Source organism: Hemiscyllium ocellatum, chromosome 18 (genome assembly GCF_020745735.1).
Source record: "Hemiscyllium ocellatum isolate sHemOce1 chromosome 18, sHemOce1.pat.X.cur, whole genome shotgun sequence".
In the NCBI taxonomy this organism is placed as follows: domain Eukaryota; kingdom Metazoa; phylum Chordata; class Chondrichthyes; order Orectolobiformes; family Hemiscylliidae; genus Hemiscyllium; species Hemiscyllium ocellatum.
The window spans coordinates 41,912,754-41,935,316 of record NC_083418.1 but is presented as its reverse complement, the minus strand read 5'-3'; the positions used below and the strand labels follow the sequence as shown (position 1 = coordinate 41,935,316).

Here is a 22,563-nt window from a genome sequence, read left to right as displayed (position 1 = left end):
CATGCAGTCTCATATTCCCAGACGAGAGGTGTTACAACAGGTATTTTAAAAAAAAACATGCTCTGTTGTGAGTATACTTAATGATTTTCTTGTAGAAGCTGCATCATTTGCTTTGTTGCAAATTATATTTCCAGGAGCCAGTTGGTGAATAAAGATGAGTAGGCTTTAGAGGGAAATGAGGTAAAAAGAATGAGGGGGGAACGGGGTGAGTTAGTAAGTAGTTGAGGGAGGTAGCGAGTATCTGAGCATTTGCTGGCACTAGGACAGTACTTGTTCAGTGAATATTTGGAGAGGAGACCAGTGTGTTGAATGAACAGTGTGGAGGTTAGTTCGTTGAAACTGGGGAGGTTACAACACCTGAGGAAGTTGAACAGTTGGGAGCTTCTGAAATTTTATTTTTGGGGTGCTGGAGGGTGGGGGATTATGCTGTCTAAATAAATGGTGTTAATCTGAACTAAAGAGATTATTGGGAGGAACACTACCATGAAAATAGGATAAAAGTGCATATGCTTTTAATGTAAGGGGGGTGGGGGGGAGGGGGCAATTACTTTGTATTGTAGAAGTTAGTGCTGAGTTTACTTGATTTGCTTGTCAGATTAATTATTAAATTAGGGATCATTGTGAAACTCTGGGAGTAGCTCTGGGAAAGAGAGGAGCTGAACCACATAGCATTTTAGGAGCTATAGAATCATACAACACAGAAATAGACCCTTCTGCAAAATTGTTTGTTATACATAGAACATAGCACAGCACAGGAATAAGCCCTTTGGCCCACCATATTTGCACTGACCACGATGCCATTCTAAACTAATCCCATCTGTCTGCACATGATCCATATCTGCCTATTCCCTGCCTGTTCATGTGTGTCTAATTCTCTTTTAAACATCGCTATTGTTTATGGGCTGTCAGGGTTCAAAACCTGATTGAGGGTGGGTATTATTGGGAATGGGTTTGGCTGGTGTTTGGTGCTGCATTGCCACACCTGATTTTAAACCTTTAAGTGTGGGTGATTCTTACATTTGTCATGAAGCTGTTCCAAAGTTTTGTTTTTCTTCTTGTAACTTTATTTTTTGTGTTCAGCAGCAGCTGTTAAAGTGGAAGTCAAGGTTGAAACTCAATCATGGGGAAAGATTGATCCGATCAGGTGCAGTAGAATAAATGTGTCTGTGATCAGGCATGAGTAGGGTGTGTATGTGTGTATATGAAACATAAAAAAAAATTATTATGCAGTTCTCCATGTTAATTGCCACCTTGCAGTTTAGGTTGTGTGAATATGTACATTGGAGGAAGATTTAACTGATGGTGTTATATTTGTAGGACTGTAGTTTGTTGTTTCTCTTCTTTGCTCAGTTAAATCCTTTACCTTCAGTAAAAAGCAGGGAACTTGGCAATATTTATTGATAGTAGGAAGTCACATAGCCATATTGATCAATGAAATGACCAATATCTTTGCAGTTCTAGGGATGGTGGTAACGATCCTTGAATTAGAAAGCATTGGAATAATACAATTGAATTTGGGGTCTGATAGGGTGTACTAATAATGGAGAGCAATCTAGGAACAAGAGGCAGTTTTGAAGAAGAGTTGTATTGTATCTGAGACTTTAGCCCTGTTTCTCTCTTCACAGATGCTGCCACACCTGCTGAGTTTCTCCAACACTTTCTATGTTTATTATAGTATCTGTTATGATCCGACCTGATGTTATATTGGACAAGCCAGAACCCAAATGTAGAATTTTAGATTTTCTTTTTGGTTCAACAGGACAGTCTTTCACTGAAACACAAACACACTGCTGCAAATTCAGGGTTAACAATAAAACAGAATTTTATTACACAAAACTTTAAGGCAAGAAGGGAAACAGGGTGGTTTGCATATGGAATGTACTGCCAGGGGAAGTGATAAATGCAGGTCCAGGTTGAGTGACAATATTTAAAGACATCTGAACAGGTTCATGAACAGGAAAGGTTTAGAGGGATATGGGCCAAACACAGGTAACTGGGACCAGTTTAATTTAGGGAAATTCAGCAGGATCATAACAGATACTATAATAAAAATAGAAAGTGCTGGAGAAACTCAGCAGGTGTAACAGCATCTATAAAAGAAGTGTAAGTCAAATTAGAATAAACAAACTATTTACATATACACATACTTAAGCTTCCCAAAATACGGTGAAAATACAATCTGATACCTCCTAAAACTACTCCTTTATTGTGAACGTACTCGAGATAATTCCCTTCTCTTTTACATCTGTAAGGTTTGATTTTGCCTTGTCTTTGATCTCCATCTTGAGAATCTGATGGCCTTTTCCTGGAACTGTCATACAAGTGAGCTTCGACTTTATCAGCTTTGTGTAACTCCTTCAGGGTTATAATCGAACACTTGTGGTCTGGAACTTTTAAACTGAACCCCTGAGAAGGATTTGGAGATTCCTGTGTTGGACTGGGGTGTACAAAGTTAAAAATCACACAACACCATGTTACAGTCCAACAGGTTTAATTGGAAGCACACTAGCTTTCAGAGTGATGCTCCTTCGTCACCTGATGAAAGCTAGTATGCTTCCAATTAAACCTGTTGGACTGAAACCTGGTGTTGTGTGATTTTTAACCCTGAGAAGGAGATAACCTCTTTTATTTAAATAAAAGATTCAAAATTACCTCCCTTCTCATCACCAATTATTTTACACATCCAGCTTCAGCCAAGACTGCTGCAAACTGAAACTAGAGAACTTTTTTATTCTAATTCATTTGCGTTTCATTCATCAGTGTGTTAGGAAAAGATGGGGAGGTCATATTCTGAGCAGGAGTGGAGCACAAAATGTATCACGCAGACCACAAAACTGCAGACAGAGCTATGACCTCTTTTCTTTGGAGTAAGTGAATGGAGTTAAAGAAGAAGTAATTCAATGTAAGAAAAAAAGTCAAGCAAACTGAGGAATATAGTGGTGAATAGGACAGCTAAGGTCTATGCCCAAGGAAAAAGCTGCAAGCACTTGGATTGCCCATGGGACAAAGAGGTCTGCAGTGAAAAGCAGAAGGAGATGGACAAAAAGATTGGAAGCTGTGCTTCTAGTATATCTTCCATCTTCCTCATCTTCCTTCTATCTAAAACTCCAGTGCGATTCTACCAACAAATGCACCTTTCAACTCCCCTTTCAACATTTCGAAGGTACCTTTCCCTCCGTCACATTCTGATCTACTCTTCAGTCACCCCCAATATTGCCTGCCTTTCTCACATCAATTTCTCAGAAATACAGGAGAGACAATCACCTGCCTTTGTATATATTTGCCTCCCACTGTTGAGAGTTCTAACCATGCCTTCCAGATGTAAGTGTTTTACTTGAACTTTGTTTAGTTTAGTAAATTGAATTCTTTGTTCCCAATGCTAGGGAGAGAAAACACAAATTGTGTTTCTGTTTTATGGAACACTAGTTTACAAATGTGCCCCTGAGCGCTCTCACTTTTTTTGTTCTGTTTTCTGTTTTCTGCACCATTCAATGAGGAGCATCTCCTTGCTTGAGTACATTGTATTCAACATTGAACAATCGCAACCTGTACTTACATAGCATCCTGTAATGTAATTAAATATCCTGAGGGTCTTCACTATAGAGGCACAATAACAGCACTAAGCAACATTAGGAGATATTGGAGTAATAGCCAGTGATTTAGTCAAAGAAATATCAAACAAGAAGCGAGTTAAAGGAGGAAGGTGAAGTGTATAATTGGAGAGAGAGTTTGAGAGGGAGCCCCCCTCCCCCCACCTTGCTAAACCACAGATGTATCAGGTGGAGCAAATAAAATTGGGGATACTGAAGAGGCCAGAATGAATGAAAGCACAGATATGTCAGAGGGTAGTAGGCATAGAGGAGATGACAGGAATAGGGATGAAGTTGGCCATCGAAGCATGGCTTTGCCAGGAGCATATGGGAGATGAGTGAATAGAATTTGATGCCAGTTAGGACATAGGCAATAGCGCTTTGGGTGAACTCAAGTTTGTGGAAAATATCTCAAGGGAGATTGACCAGATGTACTTTAGAACAATCAATTCTGGAGGCTACAAAGGTATTGGTGATGATAACAGCAGCAGTTGAATTGAGGCAGGGGCCAGAATTGGATCTTGTTATTGAGGTGAAAATACACGTTCTTAGCTTATGTTTGGCTGGATCTGTCATCAAGGTTGTGAACAGCCTGATGTAGCCTCTGATACTTGCTGTGGAAATTTGATGGAGTCAAGAAGCTAGGGATCAAAAATAATTGGCATCTGTCTTCCCAGTCTTTATTGGAGTACATTACTTGTCTAATACCTAGTACTTAATGGCTAGAAATCAGATAATTTAGACAATGGAGGAGTCACTAGAGTTGATGGTGAGGTAAGACCATCTGTGGTGGTCATGTATCTGAAAAATGGCTTGCTGTCAGATGGTGTCATGGATGAAAAACATTTGCATGTGTTTTTTATCCAATTAAATTTGAGCATTGTTATGAGGCCATTATTTATGGTGAGCTGGCTTCTTAAACCACTGTAGTACATGGGGGTGCAGGTACTTCATTGATGCTGTTAGAAAGTGAAATAATGCTGATCTAGTTTAACATCAATATGGTGAGTGGCTTGGAGGAGACCATTCAGATGATGGCATCCCCATGTGTCTGCTGCCCTTGTTTTTTGGGTGGTTAACATTATGGTTTGGAAGGTGTTCTCCGAGAATCTTTGTATACCTTCAACAAGCTGCAACTCACCAATGATGCTGCTATGTATCAGTGGAGGAGGGACCATAGATCTTGGCTCACCAGTAAACATTCCCTCCTCTTGCTGCCCACTGCAGGTGTATAAGATGGATTCAGATTGATAATCTGAATAGTTTAGCCAGTCACGTCTTCTGTGCCCATCAAGGCCTGAGATGATATTTGAAATTCTTTCCCAAAGGTAAGGATACTACCAACACTACGCCTGTGTACCTTGTATGAAGGCACCCACATCTCCTTGAACAACATTTAGAAGCTTTGTACTTTTAAAAAAAAATTCTGATTTTCTATTTCTTTACAAAAGTAAAGAATCTCACTCTTCCCCACATTATACCCCTTTTGTTGCCACAGTGCCATGCACAACCTATCTATTATCACTTTGTATTCTCCTTGAGTCTTCAACCCAGGTTACATTCCAATCTAAATTTTTATCATTTCCCTGTTGCTTCAAGCCATTCACATACATTTCAAATTGATGAAACCGTAGCACTCTACTTGTTAATAGTATGCTAACTCAAATATTCCTCTATCCATGAAACAAGGAATAACTGACCAACTCTTACCCTCTGTTCTTGAATTACAGTGCTGCATTTGGTAATTTCAGTCTGCTGGGACTGTTCTGGAATCATGGGAATTTGGAAAAACCATTACCACTGTATCCACTATTTTTGTAGCAAAGTCTTTAAAACCTGAAAAGTAGGTTGTCGGGCTCTGAGGATTTGTCAGATTTTAGTCCTTTTTTTTAACTTAACCTATTTTCTTAATCAACCTGGTCAGAGATGCACCTCTGGAGCAGATGGGATTTTAATCTGGGCCTCCTGATTCAGGGGTAGGAACTCTACCACTCTGCTTCAAGAACCTCACTTTTAGTCCCTTCCAGTTAATTTTGTTTTCACTTTCTATCTGAAATTAATTACCTGTGATAATCACTGCAAGACTCATGGAGATTATTGAGTATGAGTCTGCCCAGCTGTAACACATCACCTGAGCCCTTTAGGCCCTCATGTGGTGCAGTGTTATCGTTCCTTTCTCTGATCCAGAAGGCCCAGGTTTAAGTCCCACTGCTGCTGAGGTGCGTAATGACGTCTGAAGGCATTGATTTAGAAAACATGTAAAAGTTTTCTCTCCCAGGCTGAGACGAGCATGTGTATGCCACGAGTGGTCACTCTATTTTGATTTCCAACAATAAATGATGTTCCATTTCAGTTGGATATCCTGAATTATTGCATTCTTAAATTCCTCACACCTATTAGCCCCTAAATCACTGTCTATTTCAACTATGTAATCAGTCTTTTTACTGTAAAGACAAACATAAAATAACTGCTCAGTTTTTATCATTCTCTCATTTCCCATGAGGTTTCCTGTCCTTGCCTCTTAATTTAACTATTGTTCTTATATAATTCTAAAAATGTTTAGATCCTGTTTTTATCTTCCTGGCTAGTCTAGTCTCCTTCTGTTTTAACAGTTAACATTTTCTTGTGCATCGCTGGTTTCTTAAATGCTCCTCATTCCCATTCTTTGTAACATAATAAACTTTTTTTATTTAATTCAATACCATTCCTAGCTTGCTCAATGTTCCTTGGGTGATCCTTTCTTGCTGAGACTGTTATTAAATGAGCATGTTTTGGTATGGTCACTTTTTCCCAGTCAAGCTGTTAATATGAGTTTGCCCTGTTCATTGCATGATACTAGAACTAAGGCACCATCATCTCTGGTTCCACAGCTTATTATTCCAAGACTGCAAGCCCGTTTCCCAGATTGTTGTTCTCAACTTGATTGTACAAAGATTAAAGTTCTCCACAATTATGAGAATGCTTTTGTTACAAGGTCCAATAATTTCTTAATACTCAGCATAACAGTGGATTACTGTTAGGAGCCTAGGATCTAACCCCACCACCATAGCCTTGCCCTTCATATTCCTCACCTCCATCCATATAATTCTATTTTTGGGTCTTCTGAGCTTTTCTTTGTCACCATTTTACATCAAGGTGAGTCTACCCTCACTTCAGATTACTTGTTTGATATATTGTATACTCTGGGATAATTATTTATCTGTTGCTGTTATCATGTTTTTAATGACGATTAGATGTAAACTATTCATCTCTATCCATTTACAAGTTTGTAGATCTTGTTATGAATGATTAACACATGAAGAAAGAGCTTTTATAACTGCACTGTAAGTTTTTGACAAATAAAACAGCTTGTTTCATTCTTATCTTCGAGAATGGTTTTCCTTCAAAAAGATTGGAGAAGTGCACTTGAGATATGTACAACTTACACAATATCCAATTTACATTGGTGATACCAGTTGTTACATCCTTGGATTGTTAGTGGATATTTGGTAGTGTGAATCAAGTTTGGAATTTGCAAGGCATATGACTTGTTAGGGGTAACTGATGTCACTGAACCTGAGAAAGTATCTGCAGCTGACCCTGAATTTGTAACAACATATCTGGAGTGAGTTGGCTTCATCCAAAATAAAACTTCACAAATAAGTCTATCCAGATTACCATTTCTTGCATAGTATGGTAATTTTGAGCTGTTTATCATAGAATCCCTACAGAGTGGAAGCAGGAAATTCAGCCCATCGACTCTACACCGACCCTCTGAAGAGCATTCCACCCAGACTCAACCCCAGACCCTTTCCCTGTAACCCTGCATTTCCTGTGTCTAATCCAAGTCTAGTTTACAAATCACTGGATACTATAGGCAATTTAGCATAGCAAGTCCACCTAACCTGCACATCTTTGAACTGTGGGAGGAAACCGGAGCACCCAGTGGGAACCCATGCAGACATAGGAAGAATGTACAAACTCTACATACAGTCACTTGATCGAACTGGGTCCCTGGTGCTGTTAGTTAGCAGTGCTAACTACTATGCCACTGTGCCACCCTCTGTTCCGTGCTGCCCTTTGAACTTGACAGTGATGCTGTGATCAGTGCAAAATATTGGTGTTAACCACTTTTCAACCCTGATCAGGGGTGAATTCTCTTTCTGTGTCAACTCTTTTAATGTTAATCATCTGAAACAGTTGAGCACCAAGTTCAATTTTTAGAGATGCTTAAGAGTTTATTTTTTGTCATGTCTTCGAAAAATGGCAGCTATGTACTCTGATATAGTTTTCAAACATACAAATTAGGAGCAGATGTGGGACATCTGACCCTTCAAGGCTGTCCCTGTTGTCCTCGAAGGAGTCCTCTATTTGGACTTCTCCTTACTCGCATGATTCAGCAGTTAGTGTTGATAGACAGTTGTTCTTACCTTGTTGTTCATGTCATCCGTTTGATCCAGGCTTTCATGATAATAGCAATGTTTTGCATTTATACGGCCACGTTCATGGCGAAAATGTCCGAAGTATTTCACATGAACATAAATAGATATAAATGAGCAAGTGGCTGAAGGCTTGGCCAACAAAATGGATTTAAGGAAAAATGTGAGGAGAGAAATCATGAATCAATGATAAGAGCCTCCGTGACCACGGATGACTTGAGTCTCGATTGGGAATTTGCAATAAAAATAACTTCAGACCGGCTAATGTTTAACTGGAGAAAAACACAACTCAAGTCAATTGATGGCTAAGCACTCTTCACAGTAGGGTCAGTGAAAGTGTAGGGACAGGTGGAGGAAGGGTCAAACTGGGTGTCATCAGCAAATGTGTGGAAACTAATTTCATATCTTTCTCCTGCATTCTCATAGCACAGTTTCTGGTTGCGTCATTGGACAGCTGGTGACAATAGAATTACAGTGGTCTGTGAAGGGTTGGACATGTGACCCGAGCGATGGGAACCATTGAAAATATCACTCAGCATGAGGCCAGGAAGGGAAGTTGGGTGAGCCCAAAGTCAAAAATAATTTAGAGGGAACAAGGCAGGAAATAGTGAAAATTAACATTCAGAGGGAAGTTTGTTTTAGATTGGTGAGAAAGGAAACAAGAGTGGCATGAAATGCATGGCCTCAGCTTTAGACATGATCTTGGTGTAGAATCATGGAATCGTAGACTCCCAACAGAGTGGAAGCAGGCCATTCAGTCCATTAAGGAGGAGAAAGTGAGGACTGCAGATGCTGGAGACCAGAGTTGAAAAGTATGGTGCTGGAAAAGTGCAGCAGGCCAGGCAGCATCCGAGGAGCAGGAGAATCAACATTTTAGGCATAAGCCCTTCCTCAGGAATGAGGCTGGTGTGCCAAGTGGGCTGAGATAAAAGGTAGGGCGGGGGTCATTTGGGGGAGGGGTGCTGGGATTATGATAGGTGGAAGGAGGTGAGAATGAGGGAGATAGGCCGGGGTGGGGGTGGAGAGGTCGGGAAGAAGATTGCAAGTCAAGAAGGCGGTGCTGAATCTGGGGGTTGGGACTGAGATGAGGTGGGAGGGGAAATGAGGAAGCTGGAGAAATCTACATTCATCCCGTGTGGTTGGAGGATTCCTAGGCGGAAGATGAGGCGCTCTTCCTCCAGGGTCTGGCGATGGAGGAGGCTAAGGACCTGCATGTCCTTGGTGGAGTGGGAGAGGGAGTTAAAGTGTTCAGTCACGGGGCGGTTGGGTTGGTTGGTGCGGGTGTCCCAGAGGTGTTCCCTGAAATGTTCTGCAAGTAAGCGGCCTGTCTACCCAATGTAGAGGAGACCACGTCGGGTGCAGCGGATACAGTAAATCATTTGTGTGTGGAGGTGCAGGTGAATTTGCCACGGATATAGAAGGATCCATTGGGGCCTTGGAGGGAGGTGAGGGGGGAGGTGTGGGCGCAAGGTTTGCACTTCTTGCGGTTGCAGGGGAAGGTGCCGGGAGTGGAGGTTGGGTTGGGGGGGGCGGGGTGTGGACCTGACGAGGGAGTCGCGGAGGGGTGGTCTCTCTGGAACGCTGATAGGGGAGGGGAGGGAAATATATCCCTGCGGTTGGGGTCTGTCTGGAGGTGGCAGAAATGATGAAGGATGATACGATGTATCGGAGATTGGTGGGGTGGAAGGTGAGGACCAGTGGGATTCTTTCCTGGTGGCGATTGGAGGGGCGGGGTTCAAGGGTGGAGATGCGGTGGAGAGCATCGTCGACCACGTCGGAAGGGAAATTGCGGTCTTTGAAAAAGGAGGCCATTTGGCTGTTCATTAGTGGAATTGGTCCTCCTGGGAGTAGATGCAGCAGAGCCGAAGGAATTGGGAATATGGGATGGCATTTTTACAGGGGGCAGGGTGGGAGCAGGTGTAGTCTAGATAGCTGTGTGAGTCGGTCGGTTTGTAGTAAATGTCCGTGTTGATTCGGTCACTCGAGATAGAAATGGAGAGGTCTAGGAAGGGGAGGGAGGAGTCTGAGATGGTCCAGGTAAATTTGAGGTCGGGGTGGAAGGTGTTAGTAAAGTGGATGAACTGTTCAACCTCCTTTTGGGAGCACGAGGTAGCGCCAATGCAATCATCGATATAGCGGAGGAAAAGATGGGGGATGGTGCCAGTGTAGCTGCGGAAGATGGACTGTTTCACATGTCCAACGAAGGGGCAAGCATAGCCTGGGCCTATGCGGGTGCCCATGGCTACTCCTTTTGGTTTGGAGGAAGTGGGAGGATTGGAAGGAGAAGTTGTTAAGAGTGAGGACCAGTTCAGTCAGTTGAAGGAGGGTGTCAGTGGAAGGGTACTGGTTGGGTGCGGGAGAGGAAGAAGCGGAGGGCTTGGAGGCCTTCGTGATAGCGGATGGAAGTGTATAAGGACTGGATGTCCATCGTGAAGATTAGGCGTTGGGGGCCGGGGAAGCGAAAATCCTGGAGGAGGTGGAGGGGGAGTTCTTGGACTAAGGGGACAGGACATTGTCGAGGTATGCAGAGATGAGTTCGATGTCTCAGCTTGCTCCTGCCCCAATGGGTTGGCCGGGGCAGTCAGGTTTGTGGATTTTGCGCAGGAAGTAGAAATGGGCGGTGCAGGGTTGTGGGACTATGAGGTTTGAGGTGGTGGATGGGAGATCCCCTGAGGTGATGAGGTTATTAATGGTCTGGGAGATGATGGTTTGGTGGTGGGAGGTGGAGTCATGGTCAAGGGGGCAGTAGGAGGAGGTGTCCGCGAGTTGGTGTCTGGCTTCAGTGGTGTAAAGATTGGTGTGCCAAATTACCCCTGCGCCTCCCTTGTCTGCTGGTTTGATAGTGAGGCTGGGATTGGAGCGGATGGAGTCGAGGGCTGCGCGCTGTGAGGGTGAGAGGTTGGAGTGGGTGAGAGAGGTGGACAGGTTGAGGCAGTCAATGTAATGGCAGCAGTTGGATATGAAGAGATCGAGGGCGGGTAAGAGGCCAGTATGGGGTGTCCAGGTGGATGGGGTGTGTTGGAGGTGGGAGAACGGGTCGTCAGAGGGTGGGTGAGAATCCTGGTTGAAGAAGTAGGCGCGGAAGTGAAGGCGGCAGAAGAAATGCTCGATGTCGAGCCGTGTGTTTAACTCATTGATCCAGGAGCGTAGGGGGATGAAGGTGAGGCGGATCCTTCCATATCCGTCACAAATTCACCTGCACCTCCACACACATCATTTACTGTATCCGCTGCACCCGATGTGGTCTTCTCTACATTGGGGAGACAGGTTGCCTACTTGCGGAACGTTTCAGGGAACACCTCTGGGATACCCGCACCAACCAACCCACAGCCCTGCGGCTGAACACTTTAACTCCGCGAAGGACATGCAGGTCCTTGACCTCCTCCATCGCCAGACCCTGGCCACACGACGCCTGGAGGAAGAGCGCCTAGGAACCCTCCAACCACACAGGATGAATGTAGATTTCTCCAGCTTCCTCATTTCTCCTTCCCCCACCTTATCTCAGTCCCAACCCCTGGATTCAGCTCCGCCCTCTTGACCTGCACTCGTCTTCCCGACCTCTCCGGCCTATCACCCTCACCCTCACCTCCTTCCACCTACCACATTCCCAGCGCCCCCCCAGCACCTTTTATCTCAGCCCGCTTGGCACACCAGTCTCATTCCTGAGGAAGGGCTTATGCCCGAACTTCGATTCTCCTGCTTCTCAGATGCTGCCTGGCCTGTTGCGCTTTTCCAGCACAACATTCAGCCCATTAAGTCCACACTGATCATCTGAAGAGCAGCCCACCCTGACCTGCATTTCCCATGACTAATTTAATAGTCTGCACACCCCTCAGCACTATGGGCAATTTAGTATATCCAATGCACCTGACCTGCACATCTTTAGACTGAGGGAGAAAACCAGACCACCCAGAGGAAATCCATGTAGACACTGGGAGAATGTGTAAACTTCACACAGACAATCGCCTGAGGCTGAAACTGAGCCCAGGTCCCTGACACTGTAAGGTAGCACTACTTACCACAGAGCCACTGTGCTACCCCAAATTTACTCTTAATACATTTTGCTTCCTAATTATCTAACCTACCTGAGTGGAGATGAATTGTGTGACCTTTACAACATGTGGGATTACAGTTGTTGAGACATGTTGCATATTATGATTTTATCCTCATGAGAAATTCTGGCAGATTAAATGCAAAACATTTTTTTTCATTGACTAAAGGAGTATATTTGTTCTAGCTGACCTCTTTTTCTGCCTCTCTGTGTTGGTGAAACCACTGTGTACCCAGTTGTTAGTTTGCATTGTGATAAAAATGAGGCAGTTGCATGAACTTAATTTCTGGGGTAAAAGCTTCATTAATATGTCTTTTAAAACTCTGTTAATAAATTTTGTACTGGCAGCAGCATTAATTCCAGAATTAGCCTAATATTAACATGATTAGTTGAGATTTGTTCTCAATATGATACATTTCACCACTGGTTTGATTCTGTAGCTGTTACCACCCACAAATGACTCGATGGGCCGAATGGCCTTACTTCCACTCCTATGTCTTAAATCTGGCTACATCCTTAGTGTCCTCATATGGGCTTGTTTCCCATATCCAGTCATCAGTTGCACATTTTAAAATGTTTAAGGTACTAAAAATATTTAATTTGCTAAAAAGCTGAATAGAGTTTACCAATGAAATTTGTAAATATTTCCATATGTTTGCCATCTTCAGTAATTTAAAATCAGGCTACATAATCTTCGAGGACTGGGCATCTGTTAATGATTTTTTTTGTGATGATAAAATTGCACCTGCTTATCTTTTTTAATTATTACATCAATTACTAATTTTAATGCAAATAAATACAGGACTGCAACTCAATGTTTTGAGTTTTGGATGCTCTAGGAAGGATAGAAAGGGAGACAAGAAAGGAGGGGAAGTGGTGTTTTTGATTCAGGAAAGCATTACTACTGTAATTAGAGAGGGTATTTCTGAGGGATCGTCCAGTGAAAATATATGGGTTGAAATTAGAAATAAAAAAGGGACGATCATCTTGATGGAATTGCATTATAAGCCTCCCAATGTTCAGAGGGAAACTGCAGAGAAATCTCAGATAGATGTAAGAAAAATAGGGTTGCAACAGTAAGGGATTTTAACTTACCAGACATAGACTGAGACTGTCATTGTATTCAGGTTTGGATGGCGAGGAATTTGTTAAATGTGTTCAAGAAACTTTTCTTTAACAATATGTAAATGATTCCACGAGAGAAGGAGCAAAACTTGATCTCTTGTAAAATAAGGCAGAATAAGTGACTGAAGTGTTAATAGGGGAACATTTTGGGACCAATGATCAAAATTCTAAGTTAAAAATCGCACAACACCAGGTTATAGTCCAACAGATTTATTTGGAAGCACTATCTTTCGGAGTGCTGCGCCTTCATCAGGTGGTTGTGGAGATTAAGATTGTAAAACACAATTTATAGCAAAAGTTTACAGTGTGATGTAACTGAAATTATATATTGAAAAAGACCTAAATCATTTGTAAAGTCTCTGATGTTTTAGAATGACCGTGTTGGTTTCAGTTCTTTCATACGTAAATTGCAAAACTTTTTTAAAAAGTTACATCCTCAAGTGAACTTTAACAATTGGTGTCATGTTGGCCAAGATAATGTATTGAAGATGTTAGCTTCCCTGTCTGTGCCACAATGGTCAGACTGATTCTCATCTAAAAAACGGATTTACAGAATCTTACATGGATTCATGTAGTTTTTGAACAAAGTAAAATGTAATTCTGCAAGTACAAATACACCCTACAAACTTTGTGTGTGTGTGTGTGGTGCAATGGGGTCACCTTTAGTGTAACATAAACCCAAGGTCCCGGTTGAGGCCATCCCCATGGGGACCGAATTTGGCTATCAGCCTCTGCTCAGCCACTTTTCATTGCTGCCTGTCCCAAAGACGGCCTTGGAGGATGGTCACCCGAAGGTGCGAAGTTGAATGTCCCGGACTGCTAAAGTGTTCTCTGACTCGGAGGGAGCACATAATTCTACTAATTTTAAAATAGTTATGGAAATGTATAAGCCTTCCATAAAAATTATAGTTCTAAATTAGAATAAGGCAAATTTTAATAATATGAGACAATTTTCAAAAGTTGATTGGAGTAGACTGTTCAAAGGTAAAGAGACAACAACTGAAAGCTTTCAAAAGTGTGGTAACAAGAGTTCAGAGACATTATGTTCCTGTTGGTGAAAAGTAAAGCTGGTAAGCCTAGGGAACAATGAATGAATAAAGATACTGAGGTTCCTGTCGAGAATAAAAAAAATCATAGATATAGAAAACTAGGTACAAGTAAATCTCTTGATGAATATAAAAGTGTGGGGGCATTTTTAAGAGGGAAATTAGGAAGCCAAAGAGGAGATATGAGACGGTATTGGCAGATAAGGTTAAGGATAATGCAAAGAGATTCTACAAATATATTGAGCAAAGAGCAACTAGAGAGAGAGTAGAGCCCTTACAGATCAATGAGGTTGTCTTTGTGTTGAACCTCAGGAGATGGAAGAGGATATTAAATACATATTTTGTGTCAGTTTTTATGGTATAGAATAGAATATACTTTATCACCAAAGAAATGGAGGTTAGAGAATTCTGGGAAATCAATATAGATGTTAGAGAAGATAAAGTGCTGGAATAAATCTCTGGGACCTGATCGAGTATATCGCGAAGTTAGGAAGGAAATTGTATCTTGGTAAAACAAAGGCAAGACTTATACAATAAATGGTAGGGCCCTGAGTAGTGTAGTAGAACAGTGAGACTTTGGGGTTCAGGTGTATAATTCTCTGAAATTTACATCACGGTAAACAGACCTTTTGAGTATAAGAATTAGGATGTCACGTTGAGATTGTACAGGACATTGGGTGAGTACTGTGCACAGTTGAGGTCACCCTGTTAGAGGAAAGATATTTTTAAATGGAAAAGGTTCTAAAAAAGTTTGCCAGTATGTTGCCAGGACTGAGGGTTTAAGTTATGGGAAGAGTCTGGACATGCTGGGACTTTTTTCACTGGAGTACAGGAGGTCAAGGGTTGACCTTACAGAGGTTTATAAAATCATTAGGGGCATAGATGAGGTGAACAGCAAAGGTCTTTCCTCTTAGGTGGGGGAGGTCAAAACTGAGGGATGTATTTTTAAACTGAAAGGAGAATGAATAAAAAGGGACATGAGGGGCAACTTTTTTACACAGCGTAGTTAGTGTGTGGATTAAACTGTGAGAGGAAGTTTGGATTCAGGTAGTGTTACAACACTTAAAAGATATTTGGACATGTAGATGAATAGGAAAGATTTGGAGATATAAGGACCAAACATGGTGGGACTAGTTTAGTTTGGAAACATGGTCGGTGTGGACAAGTTGGACTGAAGAGTGTTTCCTTGCATATGACTTTATAAGAAACAATTGATAACAATGGGTAATAGGACATAGAACATTACAGTACACTGCAGGCCCTGCAGCCCTTGATGCTGCATCGATTTGTGGAAATAATCTAAAGCCTATCTATTCTATACTATTCCATTTTCATTCATATGTTTATCCAATTGCCATTTAAATGCCCTTAAAATTGGTGAGTCCATTATTGTTGCAGGCAGTGCATTCCACATCCCTATTACTCTGAGTAAAGAAACTACCACTGACATCTATCCTATATCTATCACCCTTCAATTTAAAGTCATGATCCCTTGTGCTAGCCCTCACCATCTGAGGAAAATGGCTCTTACTGTCTACCCTACCTAACTTTACTAGGATGTTGGCTTGTATGGAGGGAAATTCTTATGAGGAAAGGCTGAGGGACTTTGAGGCTGTTTTCATTAGAGAGAAGAAAGTTGATAGGTGACTTAAGTAGACGAATTGTGGGCATAACTACCAATTTTGAAGGCATGTATGCTTTTCAGCAGTGCTCACAATATATTGTATTGTTCTCCCTATTTATAATGGTTGATGGAGAAGTTTACTTTATTGATTATTCAAATCTATTACAATAGCAAGTGATTTGTAATCTAGCACAAATTGCACTTGATGTTTTTCAGTTGAGCCCAATGTGGAAATGTAACACATGGGTACATATCAGTTGCCTGATACTTTAATGCACAGAACTAGCTGCGTGATTGTCTTTTTTTTACCCTGTTAACTGTGACCTTCTGACAATATTTACTAAGTATTACCATGGATACAAATTGCATGACCAATTTTTTTTTAGAAGTTAGTTGAATTCCTTAGCTGTAAGTAGCAATTCATTTTGCCACATACTGATTCTTATTTATGAATTAATTTGTAAAGTGTACACATTGTTGTGTGCATGAAATTCCAATTCGCCATTTTATAGATCCCTCTCCATGTGGCTGTACATAGTTAGTACAGGTGAGATTGGCTGTTAAAATCAAGTTTAAGCAGAGAATAAGTATTAATGGTTATTTTGGATTCCAAATTCCAGTTCAGCTTCAGAATGTCTCAGAAGTACCTTGTCCTTCAGAATACTGTTAGTATTGGTGAAATAACTGATAGAGTACAAGAAATTGAGTATCCAGTTAGGGAGAGAAACCTGCTACAACCTACGAGCTTGCTGTTGGAGGCAGAATGAGGGATTGGGGGAAATATCTTCATTGATTAGAGTCATTGCTTGTGCAAAAGAGAAATGATTCTGGTCATTGGAAGCCAAACATCTCTAACCCAGTAAATAGCTGCATGTGTCCCTCAGGTTAATGTGCTAAGCTCAGCCATCTTTAGTTGCTTCACCAATTACCTTCTCTTCATCATATAAGGTCACAAGTGTAGAAGTATGATGATGATTGAGAAGTATCAGTACCATTTGTGACTCCAAAAATACTGAAGCAGGTATGTTTAGGTCTTGCCGCTTGTGGACAACATTCTGATTCGGGCAAATGAGTGACAAGAAATGTTAGTGTGACACAAGTACCAGGCAATGATGTTTCCAATAAGAGAGAATCTCTGCTGTCTTTCCATGGCATATCATTGCTGAATCTCCCTCTATCATCATTTTGGGTGTTACCATTAATCTGAAACTTGATTGGACCAGCAGTTTTTTTTTTGACCTTTCTATAATGATATGATGTAACTCTGACTGACCTGTAGGCTATTGCTATGGTTCTGAAGTCATAAGTAGACCAGAACATATAAGGATAGCAGATTTCCTTCCCTGAGGGTCAGTGATACATTAGGTCAGTTTTAACAATAATCTGGCAGATTTGTGATAATCATTAGTGAGACAAACATTACATTCCAGGTTTATGAAGTCATTGAATACAAGTTAACTATATATCATAGTGGCATTTGAGTTCATGTCTCTGAATTGTTTATTCAAACCTCAGGTTTGCAATTCTACTAATTATATTGTAGAATTGGCCTATTCTCGGAAGAACAGTGGATGCCATCAAGATATTGGTCAATGTGGAAAATTATTGCTTAAAATGTTGGGAGGAGGGGTATATATCTGAAAAGTCTCAGGTTTGCAGTCTCGATCTGTTACCTTGTGCGACAATACTCTACTGATTTTGACAATTACAGCATCAATGGTGGATCTTTGTGTTGGAAAGCACATTACAGACTGCTGGGGATAATGCAGTGAATGTTGTTTATGTGGTTGATGTTTAATAAGGCATTTGATAAGATCCCACAAGGTAGACCAGTCAGAAAAGTAAAAATCCATTGTAATACAGGGTTATGTGGTGAATTAAATCCAATACTGGTTCAGTGACCAGAAGAGAAGGGTAATGTTAAGGATGGATGTCTTTGCAATGGGACGCTGTTTCCAGTGGTGTACCATTGGGTTCAGTGTTGGATGCTTTGCAGTTTTTACATATTAATTATTTGGGCTTATCTGTGGGAGGCCTGGCCAGGAAATTTGCAGCTGACACAGAAATTGACTGTTAACAGTGAAGAGTAGATGTTAACTCCAAAATGATATCAATGATTTGGTTGAGTAGGTGGAAAGAGGCAAATGGAATTCAGTCCAGAGAAGTGTGAGGTAATGTACTTGGGGTGGAGAACAAACAAAGCTGGAAGTTTGTGTATAGTTCTGATCACTGCATTATATAGAAGACTAAATTGTTCTAGAGAGAGCACAGAGGATATTTTACCAAAATATTGCCAGGCCTTCAAAATTGTAGCTCGGGTCGTTTTCTTAGAATAGAGAAAGCTGGGGAATGCTTTAATATACATACAAATCTTTGAAAGGCCTAAATAGAATGGATAGAAAAGACCTATTTCTCCTAAAGAAGTTAATTTACTGGGGGGCACAGACTTAAGGTGATTGGAAAAGAATTAAAAGGAACATAGGGAAACTTTTCACCCAAAAGGTTCTGCTTTTCACCCAAAATGGCTGCCTATTTTGATGATTGAGACAGAAACCCTCAATCTATATAAAGGTACCTGGATCTGCACCTAAGTCACTGTAACCTGCAAGACTGCGGACAGCTACTTGAAGATCGGATTGGAATGGACAGATGGTTTGCTTTAAAGCTTTTCTTTCTGTGATTATGCGGAAACAATGGGCTATACGGGTTTTTTCTGTGCTGTAACTCTTCTATGCATCTAAAAACTTAATAAAAGTTATCCTGTTCTTCACTGACTTTTCCAGTTGTACTTGTATTTCGGGAGAATAATTCTTGAATTTCTGGTGCCTCTTGTCTGGAGCTGCTTGTGGTACTTTTTGTTCAATTACATGATTAATAGTTCTTGGAACATGGGTGCTGAAAGAGGACATTCAGCCCCTCAAAACTGTTCTATCATTCAGTGATCACAGTTGATCTGTGATTTAATTCTATTTGCCTGCCTTTGTTCTATATACCTTTTACATGAAGAATTTAACAGTGTAAGATTTCATGTTGTTAATTGAGCTAGTGTCCACATTTTATTTTTAATAGGAGTGATCTGGATTAGTTTATGTGCATTCTTATGTGCTCAATATGTGTTCTTTACCACCATACCCCTCCTGCACCCTTCAAGAACCTATGATCTTCAAGGTGTCTCACTTTCTCTGTCCCTCTCAATATCCAACTATTTATACAAACCTAAAACTTTTTGACTGTCCATTGTTCCTAGCTTTTCAGCATTCGAGAAATGTTCAGATTCACACATGTTCGGTCAAACATGACCGACCTCTCTTTTTTTTAAAAACATTCGTCCATCTGCTGCAGTTTTGAGCACTCAACTAATCTATCAATATTTCTTAATTTTATATACCCCAATCTTATACGTCTTCGGCAAATGTGTTATCTTAGCCCCACAATAAAGTCTTTGTTAGTTAGTCACTTCCTTACAATATTCGGTCTTTCACTGGAATACGAGCTCAGTGATTTGCCTTCAATCCCATTAGTGTTAATTGTAGCTTACAGTCTTATTTGTTCAGATTCACGGTGAATTGTTATCTTTTAATTAGGGTTACCTGTGGAAAAAAGGACACAAAAGGAAGAACTGGAATGAGCGTTGGTTTTTACTGAAACCTGATATAATTTCGTATTATGTTGGTGAAGATCTTAAAGAGAAGAAAGGAGATATTTTATTGAGCTCCAGATGCTACGTGGAGGTAAATGGACCTAAATATCATAAACTGCTTGTGACTAAAAGAAGCCAAGGAGCAGAAATAGAGCTAAGTTTGCATTTTGTTTGAAAGTGCTAGCACTGTAAAACCCCCAAGTGGTTTGCACTGAGTTTGTTACTCTGTTGTTATGTCTGCTATATTTATCAAATTCAGTGTTGCACAACAATAAATGCAATAGATTAAATGTTTTAGACATGAGATATCCTAACTATTACAAAAAGTAAATGTTAAATGAGCTTACTATTTGATAAGATTATAAATGGGAAATCAAGTGCAGTAACATATGCGTGCAACGCTACAAACCACCAAGGTTGCTTCCAACCAGAAGTTGCAATACTAGCCTGAGGTCACATGGGCCAGACAGGGTAGGGCCAGCAAACTTCTGTCACATTAGTGAAGTTGCAGTATTTTTAAAACAATTTCTTGTATTAGTTTTAAAATTAATTTCCTGAATTTTCTTTTTTGTTTTGAACTGACTCTGAATTCATAAACAGGCAAGGTGGGATTTGAACTCTCATTCATATCTGAAGTATCAAACCAGATTTCTGAATTAGTAGCCAAGAAACAAAGTTGTCATAGTCCAACTGGCCATAGGGCTGCTCTCTCCTTAGAACATGATGACTGGTGGTGCTTTAACCTGAGAGTCACCATGCCTCTGGTGAAGGGAGAGGTTGACCAGCAGTGTCCTTCATGGTAACCTCAGTTCCCATGTGGGAATTGAGCCCCACTGTTGGCATCACACACCATTGCAAGCACACCACCCAACCATCAGAACTAACTCTCTGAACTTTACACAAACATACCCACTGTGTCCTGGAACAATGGTCCTCAAATTAAGACTCGTTGATCCCTGAGTGTCCATAAACATTTACCAGGGGGACCATAATACTGGGCTGGCCTTTTAGGTGAGGGAATGTTAGAATCAAAGAATATAATCCCTACAGTGTAGAAACAGACCCTTTGGCCCAACAAGTCCACCCCAACCCTTTGGAGTAACCCACATACATCCATTCCCCAACTCTATTATCCTATATTTGCCCCTGACTAATGGACCTAACTTCCACATCCCTGAACACGATGGGTAATTTAGCATGGCCAGTTCACCTAACCTACACATCTTTGGATGTGGGAGGAAACCAGAGCACGTGGAGGAAACCCACGCAGACACTGGGAGAATGTGCAGACTCCACACAGACAGTCGCCCAAGGCTGGAATTGAACCTGGGTCCCTGGCACTGTGAGCCAGTAGTACTAACCATTGAATCACTGTGCCACCCATGTGGGGCAACTGTTCAGGCTAGATGAGCCAAAGTGAGTATGAAGCAGAGGCATGCTGTGTTTCAGTTTTCTCATATTCTATCTTGGCCTCTGCTTGGTGTCTGCTCTGCTTCCCTGAGCTCCTGTTGAGAACACACTGCTTCTACAGTGAGAAACAGACATACCCATCTCCCGGATACGTGGACATGAATACCTATTTCTTAAAACATTTTACAAGCTGAACTTTCATATTGAGTATTGTATAATATAATTTAAATGGGGGTTCAGGATTAAAAATGAATTTGAATACAACCCTTTCAACCACAAATGTTTGAGGCACATTGTGGGAAATGATTCTTTCCTACCCTCTTCCATGCTGCTTTCAAATTCCTTTCTCTTGTCTTTAGGTTTGCAGCTGGAGGTAAACATGTTGAAGGGATATAGTTAGTTCTTTCACCATTTGTTCCATATCATTTAAGTTTCTTTCTGACAAACCAAGTGTAATAACTGTGGTGATGGCTGCCCAACTCAACAGCTTTATAGTGGATCCAAATCCTGTTAATTTTAATGTTTTGTAAACAAATGATTCTGATCTCTTCAACATTGCTAATAAACAAGAGGTGCATAGTGCCAATGATCTTTCAATTGAAAAGTTTTAGTGGGATCACAATCCACTTATCTGTTGGCTCAATCTTCGGCAAAATAAGTATAAAACTAAAGAAGTCTTGGAACAGCTGTACTGTGTACAATTTTGGCCTCCTTACTGAAGAAAGGGTATGTGTGCTTTGGAAACTATACAGAGAACAATCACCTGACTGATTGGGTTGAAGGGCTTGTTGTGTGATGAGCAGTTTTGTACCTATGGTCATTTGGAGTTCAGAGAATGGGAGATGATCTTATTGAAACATAAACACAATCTTCTGAGATCTTGATGTTTCCTCTCATATTGGAATCTAGAAGTAGGAAGCGCAGTTTTAAGACAAGTATCTCTAAATTAGGACTGATGAGGAAGAATTGCTACTCAACGTGTCATTACATTTGGAGTTCCCTTTCACTGTGAACAGTGGAGGCTGGGCAATTGTGTATTTATATCCAAGGTTGAATTAAACACCATTTTGATTGACCGGGGAGTAGAGGATTATAGGGACAGACAGAATATGGCATTAAAACTGCAATCAGATCAGCCATGATCTTATTGAATGGTGGAACAGGAATGATGGACTGAATGGCGTACTCCTCTTATTTGTGATTTTATCAAATGAAGAAATATTTGAATGAGGGATTTTTCCCTATGATGTTCGTAATGAGTTGAGAGAAATCCTAGGATCCATTTGAAATCATTCTCCAAGTTAAATTGTTGTTTTCTCCCTTTGTTTCTCATTATGAAATAATTAACCTTGAACTTGAATGATCTTTCAGCACTGCAACATGATTGTTTCAATAGCTTTCGGTTTTTCAGTCATGAGCTATTACACATTGTGGAAAAACATTTCTACAGCTTTCGTGGTTATGACCTCGGGCACTTCCCAGCCAGGAACCAACCTTTGAGGTGGAGTCACTGTTGTAATGTAGGGAAATGCAACAATGAATGTAACACAAGTGTGCACAAGCAACAATGAGGTAACCAGCTAATTGAAGGATATTGATTTCAGAGAGAAACATTGACTGGACTTTGAGAGCACTCCCCTTTACATTGAATATTGATAT

The 22,563-nt window shown here is 41.0% G+C and overlaps 1 protein-coding gene across 1 annotated transcript in view; it reads left to right on the top strand.

The window, feature by feature from the left end:
* swap70b (switching B cell complex subunit SWAP70b) overlaps positions 1-22,563 on the top strand; it is a 130,767-nt gene that overhangs the window by 52,666 nt on the left and 55,538 nt on the right. Inside the window, exon 5 of the mRNA XM_060838904.1 lies at positions 19,439-19,585. Within this exon, the coding sequence (XP_060694887.1) occupies positions 19,439-19,585 (147 nt within the window). The remainder of the gene's footprint in view (positions 1-19,438; positions 19,586-22,563) is intronic.